Raw genomic sequence first — 13,394 nt, 5'->3', positions numbered from 1 at the left:
GACAAGGGGAATCCATTGTGGCAGAGGACGACTGTCAGGCTTACAAGGTCTAGAACTCTTTATGTACGTACGTTCCTTTACGTACGTTCCATTACGTACGTTCCATTACGTACGTTCTATTATGTACGTTCCATGGGGGAAGACAGTAAGGACGAGGTGGGGAGGCACCTAAGATGTCCACAAGTATTCTCTCTATATTCAGACAGGGTGATGGGAGGGCGTATTAAAGACAGAGATGGCCCATGGTTGAGAATGTGCCACAGTCAAGAACTGAACCCTTGTCCACACAATGGGATTCATGTATGAAAGGCAGCCACCCTATTACCTTCCCCCTGGAAACACTCTGGATCAGTGTGGTCGGATGCTATGGTAAACCTGGTGTACAGCTGTCTTGGTTATAAGGCTGAAGCGGGGTTGCCATGTCCAACATAATCAGTCCTCATGTGGGACTAGGGTTCGACCGATATGGGTTTTTGAAGGCAGATACTGGTATTTCTTTGTATTGCAGCTGCAGATAGGCGATATTTTGTGCCATTATTCAATATCTTTAGATTTGACCATTTTCATGCCAAAAGGATTCAGTGTTCCCCCAACAGGGTGGAAAAGCAAAACAGTATTTAGACCACAGGTGAAGCAAGTTTCATTGCAGGTTTTACAGACTGACTGTATGGTGTGAAGCTGTTGTGTAACACATCACACCGGAATGATTTCTCTGGTCAGCCATTTGATATAAAGAAAATAAAAATAGAAACATATTCACTAGCTGTGATCATTGAGGACCCATCATATCGGCAGTGGGCAACACTGAATGACCGATATCAGATTTTTAATAAAACGCAGATATCGGTAAACCAATAGGTTATATCGCCCTATGTGGGAACCCTACACCTAACATGGTAGCAGTGTGTGTCAGTGGTATTTTGAGTCCATTTACCCAGAGAAAGCATCAGTTGATGGTATACATCTGTGTCCATAGCCTCAACGGCGCACTTCTCTAACATTCTCTAAAGGGATCATAAAAAAATATCAGACTCCAACACAACTTCTGCCTTAACGCACCTCATGTGTTTTCCTCTCTGTAGAATCAGGTTGGCATATGCTTAATCTGTTGTCATGTTTGCACTAATTTCTCTCAAAGCCGGATTGAGACGTCAGGAGAAGCAAATTCCCCCTTGGAAACATGAGTGTCAATGTGAAACGGTGTGTCTCGCACACCGATGATTGGAGAGTGCCAAGGTGCTTTGATGTCCCGCAGTTCTTTGGTAGATTAGGTTAACAAGAGAAAGAGCGAGATCATGGGACTGAGTATAATTTTCATTAGGGCTTCCATAATGATCTAGAGAACTGGCCTCAAGGATCTCTTATGAACATCTGTTTATCGATGGATAGAGGAGACCTTTAAATCAGTTCATAATGCCATTACACTGTCCATTACTGTAATTCACATGACTGTAATTGCCATGACTGTAATTGCCATTTTGCCTTGAGGCATCATATGAGAGAAAATACAGCTTATGATCCCTCTTGACATAATTCATAGGCCTACGTGTGTATTATCCATATTAAGTCTGATTTTAAGTGCAAATAATGATCCACTTAAATAATGCTTTTTTGTTAACATTTTGTTATACCTCATAGTTGTTAAGTTACTGTAGATGCAAGTGCTGTATAAAACAAAGAACTGGAAAGAGCAACTCAAAGTGTCCTTAAAAATACATTTGAATGTTCATGGACATCAAGTGTTTGTATAGATGGCCATCTAAATGTTTTGTGGATGCGCTACTATCCCATAGTACATTTGCTGCTTAATATTTATGGTATAGTTTCATAAAGGCAAGATTTTGCACCATTCCAAAGGCAGGCATTGAGATAGTATTTAACTGAGTTGATCTGATTACTAAGTGTGGATAAGTGTTGGTGTGAAAAAAGAAGTTTATTATGTCCTTTTAGAGATTATAAAGGTTGTGTCTGTCACTGTAACTGTACCTTTACTAACTTTGTTTAAAGAAGCGGTGGGTCATTGAAATCTACTGCCATATATGGGTTCAATGCTCAGAAAAAGAAATTGTAACAGTGAGAGCTTGTAGTTACTGGATTACAGATGTAGGATGTTTTTTCATATCTGTGTACATTTGTTATGTTACTGTCCCAGAGGGACCACAATGGAAAGCACCCGAGGATGAAAGACTGTTTAATTTCATTATGATAGCATCAAGGTTTGTCATCTCAAAATGCCAAATAAATGTGGAATTCTTGCAATTAAAGTGGAACTTCTTAGAACACGTTTCCAACATCACTCTGGTATCAGACAGCATAATATACTGTATATAAAATGTAAAGTAGGTACAACTGTATATAAAATGTAAAGTAGCTACAACCTTTAAATCACATTGACAAAACAGAACAGCATTGGGCTGCAACTGCCAAAGAAGCTGCTGAATTAAATGTAAGAACATTTCCCTCAACACTGCTGGAACCTTGGGACGAGAATGGAAAAGGGCTAGCATGGAACCAGTCTTCTACAGGACCAGGGAGACCACCTGGTCCAAAACAATACTGGTCCCAGTTCTGGTTCTGGTTCTGGTTCTATTACTGCCAAACTTCTACATAGTTGTCAAACAGTTGTTCTTATCTGCACCCAATATAGACCTTGATCTACAGCAGTTATGTATGTATTCTTTCAGGTGTAGTTCTGCATTTGTAAGGGTCCACTGCTTGGACCTAACAGGCTGACTCATATGTGTCCGGTCTGAAGTAGGGTATATTTGGAAGTGAACCTCTCCACACTCTCCCCCTCCAGGAACTTCATTGCTCTCCAGTGGATCTTGCCACAGTTCTCAGGCTGGCCATTGGGTCCCAGCTCCTGCTGGATGTATTCCAGCCACAGATCTAAAGGAATACAAACATCACCTTAGGCTGAATAGAACCCAAAAAAATACAGCAGAGAATTTTCAGCAAAATGTAAAAGCTGAGGATGCACTGCGGACGCTCCTATGAAATAATATATGACCGAGAACAAGGGTTCTTCAACTTTTTGGGCCCATAACCCAGATGATAAATTTAGCCCTGCAGTGGAACCCAGGAAAGGTTTTTTTTTTTTATGCGGGGGCCCGCCAAAGACAGGCCTTTGATCCATTTTGTGTTTCTACGCATGGCTTCACTTCAAGAAACCAGGATGTAGAAATTTCATTGTATATTGTGTTTATCAGCCATTAGCTGAACTTATCATCTAGAGACTATACTAAAACAGGCTGGACTGATTATGGAACAGTGCCTTGGGTGCTTTGATCAAGCCACCCTTTCTTGGGTACTGGACAACTAATTCTGTCTTATCACAGAATCATATGATCATATGACTGTTGGTTGTTGTTCATTCTTGGTTTTTCCCCTCAGTCTACTGAAGTCGTTTTGTTACGATGGAAACTTGGCATCTAGTCCTCAATATTCCAGATGATGACCTTGATGAGAATATTTTTCACTAATGCTACTTTTATTTTTGGCTATTGTTCCTTTAAGCCCTTAAGCCATCTTATCTCCTCTCACCATCATCTGAGGAGCCAAACTCCTGCAGTGCTCTCTCATAGTAGTCTCTCAGGTTGCTCATCTTTGGCGTCTCCTGCAAGAACAAACAACACTGTTATCCACAGATCTGGATTCTCTTGGCTTTTCTGTTATACAAATAATGCCAGAGTCCACTGTCTTCCCCCAGAGTGTAAAGACTTCTGAAACAGCATTTCAACCATGTGGCACTCAAACTATCAACTGAAACCAATACAAATGGGGCCCGGCCCACTTACTCAGTAGCAGTTGAAACTGTTAAAATCCCACGAGTCGTGCGAGGAGTTCAAACTATTGTAGAAGTAATCCGCTCTCTACCTAAAGCCACTGTATGTGTCAATGTTATTGAACAATGGCTTGGTTTCAGACCAAAGTGTTGCCCCATCTGGCCTTGTGGGTACAGAGTTTTCATATATGTTGTGACATGGCTGGTACACTTACTTGTTCCTTCTCAATCTGGATCATTCTGGTGAAAAACGCCTTGGAGAAAGGACGGGTTTCATGTAAACTACAGGAGGGAAAAACAGGTTTTAGCCTACAATCTACATATCATAAATCACAAGAAAAGCTCTGTTTTTATTCGTGAAAGTATCTCAAGAGTTTTAGAGTTATATACTACATAAAATATGGGACCAATTCAAAATTGTATTCTTTTTCATTTAAGAGAACTTTAGCAGCTGAAATCATCTGTTCTTACCTAGTAAAGGTCTTCCTAGCTTTCTTGTAGCCTCCAGTCGAGTACGACCAATCAAGGTAGCTCTCTTTCATCTCCATGGCAACAGCCGCCACTGCAGACAGCCGACCTCTCTGGGAACAAACAAGGGAACAAACTGTCTGCAAGGCATTCTCATTTAGTTGGCCAAAACAGCGAGCAGACTTTTAAGGCAATTAACCTTCCCTGCTTCAGCTAATGCAATGCCTTCTTTTCCTGTCTTTAGTGTGTGTGTGTGTACACATGTATGTGTGTATACTGTGCTCTGCATTACCGAAGAGAAGAGTATAATGCGTCGTCTACAAATAGTTTTACATTTTCTGGTGCCATTAATTTTTCTGTTCCACTTTTCAAATGTCATGGAAAAACCCAAAGCTCTAAATGTGAAACTTCAATGGGTTTTGAATTTGCTGGGTACAAACTAATTCAGCTGGCTTTCCCAAAACCGTCTTACTGGCAAAATCATGTTGGTTCCATTGTAAGCCAACACACAAAGGCATCCATTGGTGTGTAAAACTTTTTTTTGGGAAACAACCCTTCTTGTCAGTTGTCTTTAATGACATGCAAAACTGCAAAGGCAGTCAAATTGAATGTATGATAATGGAGGCACAGTATGCAAAGGTTCCTGACTGATTTGGTTGATTCAGACGCATACCTGGAAGATGGCTTCTGTCTCCTCGGGACTCTGGTTGGCCACACTCCACTGGACCTGCAGCTGCCACAGTGGCAGACTCTCCTGATGAGACAGAGCACAGAGAGTTCAGCTGAATAACAATCTACCATCTAACCAAGCAGTATTTCGGTTGTTTGCCACTTTAGTGTCAAGCTTGTTAACACCCAGCATAGCATCTAGTTGGTGTCTAACTACCAACTCGCTTCCTCCGGCACAAAGAGTATATATTTCCATCCATATATTTCCAGAGCGAACATATCTGACCATGCTAAGCTTAAACTAGACCTGTACTTGCAGAATCGGCTACTAGGTTTTTCATGCAGAGCTTGAACACAAGTGAGTAATGACTCAAAACCCTGGGCCAGCATCTGGGTGACAAATCACCTTGCCTGTCTCTGAGCTGGGTGTTTGCCAACAGGTCAATGTGCCTTTTAGAAAGTGGATGAGTACACCATATCAAACTGGACTAAAGCCGCAGCTAAAAAATAGAACAGCACCTTACAGGGAGCAGGTACAACTTTTGCTTAGAGCATACGTGCTTTTTACGTTTGCATTCAAATCAATGGCAGGCCGATATGCTTCAGCACCAATATGGAAATATTTGATTTTTTCGGCATACCAGAGGCAATCCCTTGGGTGTTGATTATAGCATTTCCAAACAGTTTCACTCACAAGTGAGCAGGGTGACTGTAATCCCCCTCACACTGCTAATTCTCAGGAGGGCAGCCTTGTGTAACACCCGCCACAACAACGACCAGCTATTCTGTTTGCTGCCACAAAGCCCTGCGGACGAGTCGAGGCGTGTTTTCGTGCCGATACAACACTATAACAAACGTAATGTGCAGGAATGTGATCGGGAGAACGCAAAAGTGAAGAAACTATTTGAGGAGGGTGGAACAATAGGAATCCCCTTCATTCATTCATAGGAGTTGTGCCCAAGAAAGCTGAAATCCTGAGAAAGGGAGAAAATCGTCAATACTAGCTTAACGATGACCAAGGCAAGCATTACGACTTCCACCAGTTGTCTGAGGTGGTGTGGGGGATTTGTAAAAACACTTTTTTCGGATTAACTCACTATCCACCCAAAGCCTGTGAATCTGTTAAGAGTGTGGAGTTAAAAACTAATCCTGCCAATTTATCCCAAGTTAAACCAGGCCGAAATGTGAATCTGATTTGAAACAACTAATGATTATTTAAACAATTGTAAAAAAGCGTGTGTAGACTTAAATCAAGTTTTTGACATGTCTGAAAATACTTCAGATGTGCTTCACTCAGGTCTGGCAGTAACAGAGCTGGGAGCATGGATGGAGCCATTTGAGGAAGTTAATATGCTGGAGTAAAGACTAATTGGGCCAGGGAGTTGGCCCACTTATACAGCAGTGCTGGTGACTGGTGTGTGTGTGTGAGTGTGTGAGTGTGTGTTCACGTGTCTCCATTCTCCAAGGAGGACAATCATGCCAGTGCCGTAAGAGCACAAGTGACATGTGTGTGTGTGCAAGGCGTAACCAGGCAAAATGACCACACTTGTGCTGTGTGAGTGCAAATGATATGGGGTGAGTGTGTGTGTGTGTGTGTGTGTAGTGTGTACCTTGGGATTAACGTGTGTGAGAGCTTCCTGGAATAGCCTGCCCGTGTCTCCGCTCCCCAGCTGCATTAGTGTCTGCAGGCTCAGGCTCCACACTGTCACCGATTGGCTGTAGCGCTGCGTGGCTGCCATGGCAACCCTGGCCCCTCCCTCAGCATCGCCCGACGAGAGCAGGATCTGCAGCTGGACAGATGAACATCAGACACAGAACATCCTGTCGGGTGCTTCCACATAACAGTGTACGAGTTCTGTGTGACACGTTGGCCCTTTTTTTCTTTTTCTTTTTTTTTAATTGTCATTTTTTTGGAAATCACAAAGCAATTACAAATACATAAAGGAAGGGATTTTTTATTATTATTTATAATGCACCCAAATAAATAAATAATTAAATATCAAAAATGAACAAAAATAGAAAAAATTATAAACACCATCAGGGTTTATCAGGCTTTGTTTTTACAGGGCACCAGGTGGAGTGGAATTTACTAGTTCACTAATTTCAAGAACAACATCAAATCAGTTGCCCAATCCAATTGAATTTCCAATCCAATGTGATTCTCCTGCAGGCTAGAAGTGAGTCAAAGGCAATGTTTTCCTTATGGCTGTTTATTATTGGCCGATCTCTACCGGTGACACCAAAAATGGCCACATCAGCACTGGGCTGCAGGTCTGTACCCTATGCCTCCAAAAGAGAGTCACATACAGTTCGTTCTTTGGTCCGAATCATAGTTGAAAAGTTCACTTTGGTGCATTTTTGCATTTGGTTTGTTTAGGTTCACACTGCCCAGTTACAAGCAAACCAGGGCTTGTAAATAAAAGTCACATGGACAGAAGTAGCTTGTTTATTGGACAGAGTTTTGGTAACTCATCATGCTGCCAGGTGAGACATTTTGGCAGCAGGAGTCAAAACTTCCACTGCGCTCTTTGCCATAATTTACCATCTCTGGTCTTCATACCAGGTAAGAACACATGAGGGAAAACCAGAATATGAGCATCAGTGCAGATGGCGGTTTGCCCTCTGTTCATTTCCAAGCATGAGGAACTGCTGGCTATCAGATGTCAACATACATCTCTTTACACCCATAAAACCTAGCGTTTTGGGGTCGTTTCCTGTAGCTGGTTCAGATTATGTTCTCATTCCTAGCAAACCGCACCGCAGTTCTCTTGGAAGGAGACTGAGACTCGCGTTTTCAGGCGGTCTCTGTGCGATTATTTGGTGGCATCTGAGTTCGGTATTGTTCTCACCTGCCCAAACAAGCTGAACTAAAGGAGTAAACGCTCCGGAGTTCTACTATAATAAACCACTTCAAACATGATTAGTGTGAACGCGCCCTTAGAGACAGTTGACCGGTAATCATCCAACTGAAGGCGAGACAAAAACATGTGGGTTAAATTTGCTGGGGCCCTGTGACACCTGTTACACATTTCAACGGCCCATTATCCGTCTTACCCAGTTCTTGTAATAATCCTCCTTCAGCAGCGAGGCGTCGTGAGCCCGCTGAAGCACCACCAGCAGCCTCTCCTGCCTCTGTGAGACACACACACACACACACACATCAGCTTTTGTCCTATAACCCCACCTACAAACACTCGATATTTACTGTACCTTTTTCGATTTGCATGCATTACCAGATCCAATCAAACTGTCATCATGATGCCTGGGGATTGAACAGCTTGATTTCCAACAGTGAAATTACTTAGTTACCTTTTCCTTCAGCTCCTGGACGTTGGTCTTCCTTTTCAGCCTCTCCCAGCAGAAGGCCACATAGCACGTCCACATCGGCTCTAGAACACAGAGCACCCAAGCATGGCAATGCTTCGTTAACCTAACACATGTAACACACATGGATTCATTCCTATTTCGCAATGAGCATCCTGAAGAGTGAGTGTTTATGTCTCATCAACAGCTTAAGTACAACAGCCTGTGAATATGCCAGAGTTGAAGTTAATACAATAATAATATACAGAGTGTCTGCAGGTTTCAGGAAGCCAAATTTAAGACTTTTTAAGAGCTTTTTTAGGGCTACCTGAAATTGAATTTAACCAATTTTATAAACAAAATTAACAAAACAAAGCTGACAAAACCAACCTATTTCTGAATCTATAAATGGGCAGTATGAGAAAAAGGACACCAGGAAAATAATTGTCCAATATAGTAAAGCAATATGATGAGAGAAAAACATGTTATACATATTGTACCACTAATCCTGTTCTGTATTAATGTAAGAGTGCACATGCAGCACAAAGAAACCTGTCATTGCATAGTGAAAAAAATAAATCCAAACAATTGGATTTAAGATATTTTAACACTTTTTAAGGCCTTACATTTGGATAATGTAAGACAATGTCAGACTTTTTAAGTTTATTGTCTCAACTAGTGATCCTGCATTGTGAAATAATAACCCAAATGACTTTGCATGTTGATATCTATGTGTATGTGTGAGCGCCTACCTGTGTCGAGGCTCTTGAGGCCCTCCTCATAGACCTGGCAGCAGCGCTCCTCTCTGCGGCTGATGTCCGAGGCCCGGCCCTTGGCCGTCTGCAGCTCCTCCCCGGCCCCCGGAGCCTCCAGCTCCCTCTTGGCCATGAAATCCCACGTCACGCTGTCCTCTGTGTACTTAGTCTGTAAGCTGGAAACAAGTGGAGGGGGAGGGGGGTAAGTGCGTCCCTGCTTAGCCATGAGTTATGAGTTAAAGAATGTGTGTCAGTCCAAAAGAGTCTTGATGTGTGATGCCTTACTCTTGAAGGATGAAGTCCTGGAGTTCTTTGGTGAAGTCAAAGATGGCTGCGATAGTCAGGAGCGAGAGGACGAACTCAGCTCCTGCATGGGGGAAAAAGACAAGCAACATAATGTAATTAGTATCCCACACACAAAGGTACTGACCAGACCTGGGCAATACCGTTGTTAAATGTATTTTAAATAATGAAAAAACATGAAAAGGGTTAGGGTCTTGCAAGTGATGTTACATTGGTGTCATTTTTGAGGATGTTCAAGTGTCTGGCAAGTTAAATCTAGCATACTTCGAGCTTTTTTTTTTTTTTACCTTTCTACTTTTCACACAGGCCTGACAACAACAAAAAAAGCCTACCTTGGATTTTCCCTGTAGCGTCTCTGTACACAACCTCGGCCAGTTTACCGCTCAGGATCTCTGGAGAGAACTCATATTCACCCTGGAACATATAAAGGGGATGTTATTTAGGCTATGTATGAGTGTGTATGTGCGTGTGTATGTGTGTGTGTGTGTGTGTGTGTGTACACTCACCAGGTCCATCTCAGCCTTCTCCAGCTCTTTCTTCTGCTTCCTCAGTTTCTCGGCGTGCAACAGCTCCATGCGGAAGTACTAACACACAATCATTCAAGACAATTACGGCAGCGTATTTGATAAATGCACAGTCACTCATCTTATGAATACACATCATCGCTCTTCACAAAGTCAAATATCACTGGGTGGCTGTGGAACCAAGTCCCTATCATATCACTGGTTACACTGGAATGCTACATGGGTTCCATTGTTTCAAAATGGGAGAACTGGATGCTCTTTGGAGGAAAAAGTGTTTTCTGATTCATGTAAAAAAAAAAAAAAGGGGGGGATTCAGGGGATTCCCATGTCTGTCTGTTTCTTTTACCTCCTGGTAGACCTTCTTGTTGTTTGGGTGGAAGCGCAGCGCCCTCAGAAACAGATGCCTGGCACTCTCTGAGGAATTCCTATCCTCCAGCTCACTCTTGGCGGCCATGATCCACAGGGCTGAAGGGGGAGAAGTCGAGTAAAAAAAACATCACCATTACTTTTCATTTGTAGGAGACATCCTGTTTCTCTTAAAGCGTGAACTTGTTTTCTTCATCCCAAACATGTATTTAATTGCACATATCCATACATTAAATCAGAGTGGAGTATATGATTGGGAGTGAAGAGCGCTATCTTCCGTACCTGGTTTGTCAGGATGGATAGCGAGCATGGCTGAGAACACCTTACTCATGTGGGACTTGGTGGCCTGATATGCGAGACCCAGAAGAGATCGTTATTGGCATGGGAGAACAATGTTAGGCCTGACTTGGTTGCGTTGAGAGCGAAGAATGTGAACATTACTTACCCATTTCTTACAGAAAGCAACGTGTGAGAGCCACAGCTGCACATCATCCTGTGAGAAAAGAACATTCTCCGTCTGTTCACTCATTTATGCATCACAGCAGGGGGCAAGTTATTAAATGCATCTCATTATAGCTTTAGATTTCAAAGGACAAAGTGAGGGAAAAACAATCTGGATAAAACAAACTGAACATATCACTGAATGTGTATCAGGCAATATGTGTTAGCTTCATCAATGGTTAGTATAGTAACTACCTTCCACTTATTTGTTGCTCTTCTGAAGACACTATTTATTCTGTGGATGATGGGATACTCAATCTCTTCTCTTTTGAACTGGTAGTGTATGTGCTGCAAATGGAAAGTGAACAACATTCAGATGAGTTGACATTATTTCAAAGCACCATTGAAAGGCTGCCAGAGCGTCTGCTCATGCTGCCCTGCACTGTAAACCACACCCTCCATTTGCCATGCATGCTTGGCTAAGAAGCACAATCAGTTTAGCAGTAGAGTATTAAAGAGGAATGCCACCTGACCCTTTAAAAAAAATCACATATGTTATTCCTGTGCCCCAGGACAGTTCAGTGGATACTTGTGAACATGCACCACTCTTTTCTAAAGCTAGAAACCAGAGAACTAAATGTAAAATCTGGCACTGCTCCATAGACAATGAATGGAGAACTGACTTTGTTAACCCCTAAGATCTTCATGTGAGTTCTTACACCCAAATCAGAGTTAAGCTCTGGTTCATACTGGTTAGCTAGAATGAACTTCATTTTGTTGTGACAACTCAACTTAAAGTTCAAACATTGCCTGAACTGTAAATGGGTGACATTCCCCTTTAAAAAGTATTTCCTAAAAATAATTCTAATACAAAGCGATAATTAACATGTGATAAAGTGACAGTATGTATCACTTTATTATTTTCTACGCCAATGCCATGTATACTTTAAACACATGCCACTTACCGCTCTTCTCTTCTTGATCAGCTCTAAAACGTTGATTTCATACTGCAATTAAAGAAATCACGAAGTAAGTATTTTAAACTTGACATTGCTCATAGCCTTCATGTTCTGACATGTAAAATCCAGGGTGAAAATATGACAGTTTGCATGATTATGGCAATCTACCTGAATGTATGCAATGAAATCCTCTTTGCTTATCATCAGCCTGTGGAGCTTGTATTCCAAGGCTGTTGCTCTCTTGATTATGGATCTGCAATGGGGAAAATAAATATTAATTTGATGTAAATATACCTAGCTACAAGCATTCCTGGGATCAGATCTTGTGTTTATCTGCTGACAGAGGCAGAAGCAAAGATGTCTTTCTCAGGTTATCCAGTTGATACTGCAACTGTGTGGATGATTTAATAGAGATGGTTACTGGAAGAGCTAACGTTAAACTAGGCCAGTGGTAATCAGGGTTCACTCTCTCTACTGTCATCTCTCCATCTACAGTATCAACAGTTGCTCAGTTCTCCACCAAATCACATCCACTAACAAAACGCTTCTCGGACAGATTGGGGCTCTTGTGACAAACTCCTATCTACAGGGGGTCCGTGGTCTAATGCATGTGTACCCGAAGGTCCTTGACATGAGCATGTTCGGGACCCCCTGGCCTGGACTGTCTTACTTGACTTCTTTCTTGGTGAACAGTCCCACTCTCTCCAGCTGCTCGAGCTCGGGGATTCGCTCCTCGATCCGCTGCTGAACGACCTCCGCCATCTTGCCGACGCCGCGGTTACTGGTTCAGGTCCGACTGCCCGGTGAGAAGAGTGCTAGTTATATTCACCGAGTAAATAAGTTTGCATGGAAGTACAGGAGACTAACCGGCTAAGCTCAGTTTCTCCACACACATGTGTGGAAGTTGTGATCTGCTGCTCTTCCGGTTCCGTTCCGGCTCCAAACAGTTCCGACAGGAAACATGAGCGAGGAGCTTCATGGTGATGGAAAATAGACAATAATGTGTTTTTATAGTCAACAAACTTTACGAGATGGATAGGAATTATTTACTGCCAGTGTAAATGTATGGAAATGTTAAAATTTTCATTCATAATTAAACTAGCATTTGCCCTTCCCATTACGAAAAAATTGTAATAATCCCGTAATACATTTTAGGAGGATAATAAATGCTACAGCAAAACTATAAACAATATTATAACGTTACTTGTATTGCACGAATATTATGGTAATACAGTAGGCGCTAAAAAAGTACGATCAGGTAATTTTCAACTCACTTTTGAGTACCACAGACGCAATATAAATCCCATATCATAAAGTACGATAAAGTCACTATAAACTCGTTATTGTGCACCCCAAGAACACTATAAGAACACATGAATATTATAGTGATACTACAGGAGATTAAAAAAACAACATAAGGTCACTTTCAACTCACTATTGAGTACTCTATGAGCACTTACAGAAATATTATAGGAATTGTATAGTGATACCATACTTGATAATGAATATCATAAATTACAGGTCACTACAAACTCTACATGCACATTATAATCTCCTATAGAAACATGTTTTTCCTAATGTAGTTTTTTTTTCCTTATACAGTGAGATAAATGCAGCGTGAATCACCAATATTCTTATGACAAACTCGTAACTATCAACATACAATCAATAGAAAAATATAGTAGTCTGTGATGCGCTGTATTGTAGCCTAACTGTAAAATCCCATATAAATGTAGATAGTTCGATTTCCCGCAAAATCGCAGAAAGCGAGAGCGGGTTGTGTGTCATTTCCAGCTGTAAGCAGCCAATCACAGCTCTCGAA

The 13,394-nt window shown here is 41.8% G+C and overlaps 1 protein-coding gene across 1 annotated transcript; it reads right to left on the bottom strand.

The window, feature by feature from the left end:
- Positions 1-2,170: 2,170 nt before the first annotated feature.
- On the bottom strand, positions 2,171-12,478 carry utp6 (UTP6 small subunit processome component). Its single transcript, XM_071912917.2, has 19 exons — positions 12,243-12,478; positions 11,741-11,825; positions 11,579-11,620; positions 10,869-10,961; positions 10,618-10,665; positions 10,455-10,518; positions 10,153-10,271; positions 9,789-9,866; positions 9,615-9,696; positions 9,265-9,346; positions 8,977-9,155; positions 8,231-8,310; positions 7,976-8,053; positions 6,532-6,711; positions 4,926-5,006; positions 4,256-4,365; positions 4,000-4,066; positions 3,544-3,616; positions 2,171-2,889 (listed from the first exon to the last, which is right to left on the bottom strand). The coding sequence occupies exons 1-19, from the start codon at positions 12,332-12,334 to the stop codon at positions 2,735-2,737; spliced, it is 1,788 nt and encodes a 595-aa protein (XP_071769018.2). The 5' UTR covers positions 12,335-12,478; the 3' UTR covers positions 2,171-2,734.
- Between the last annotated feature and the right edge of the window lie 916 nt (positions 12,479-13,394).

The sequence above is a fragment of the Centroberyx gerrardi genome, chromosome 3 (assembly GCF_048128805.1).
Source record: "Centroberyx gerrardi isolate f3 chromosome 3, fCenGer3.hap1.cur.20231027, whole genome shotgun sequence".
Lineage (NCBI taxonomy): Eukaryota > Metazoa > Chordata > Actinopteri > Beryciformes > Berycidae > Centroberyx > Centroberyx gerrardi.
The sequence above is the reverse complement of the archived record's forward strand: the minus strand, read 5'-3'. Positions and strand labels throughout refer to the sequence as shown.

Coding starts and splice junctions, on each gene's coding strand:
- utp6 (XM_071912917.2), bottom strand. CDS start 12,334: ATGGCGGAGGTCGTTCAGCAGCGGATCGAGGAGCGAATCCCCGAGCTC. Junction 9,156..9,264: donor CAGGACTTCATCCTTCAAGA/GTAAGGCATCAC, acceptor ACTTGTTTCCAG/CTTACAGACTAAGTACACAG. Junction 3,617..3,999: donor TCCAGATTGAGAAGGAACAA/GTAAGTGTACCA, acceptor TTGTTCTTGCAG/GAGACGCCAAAGATGAGCAA.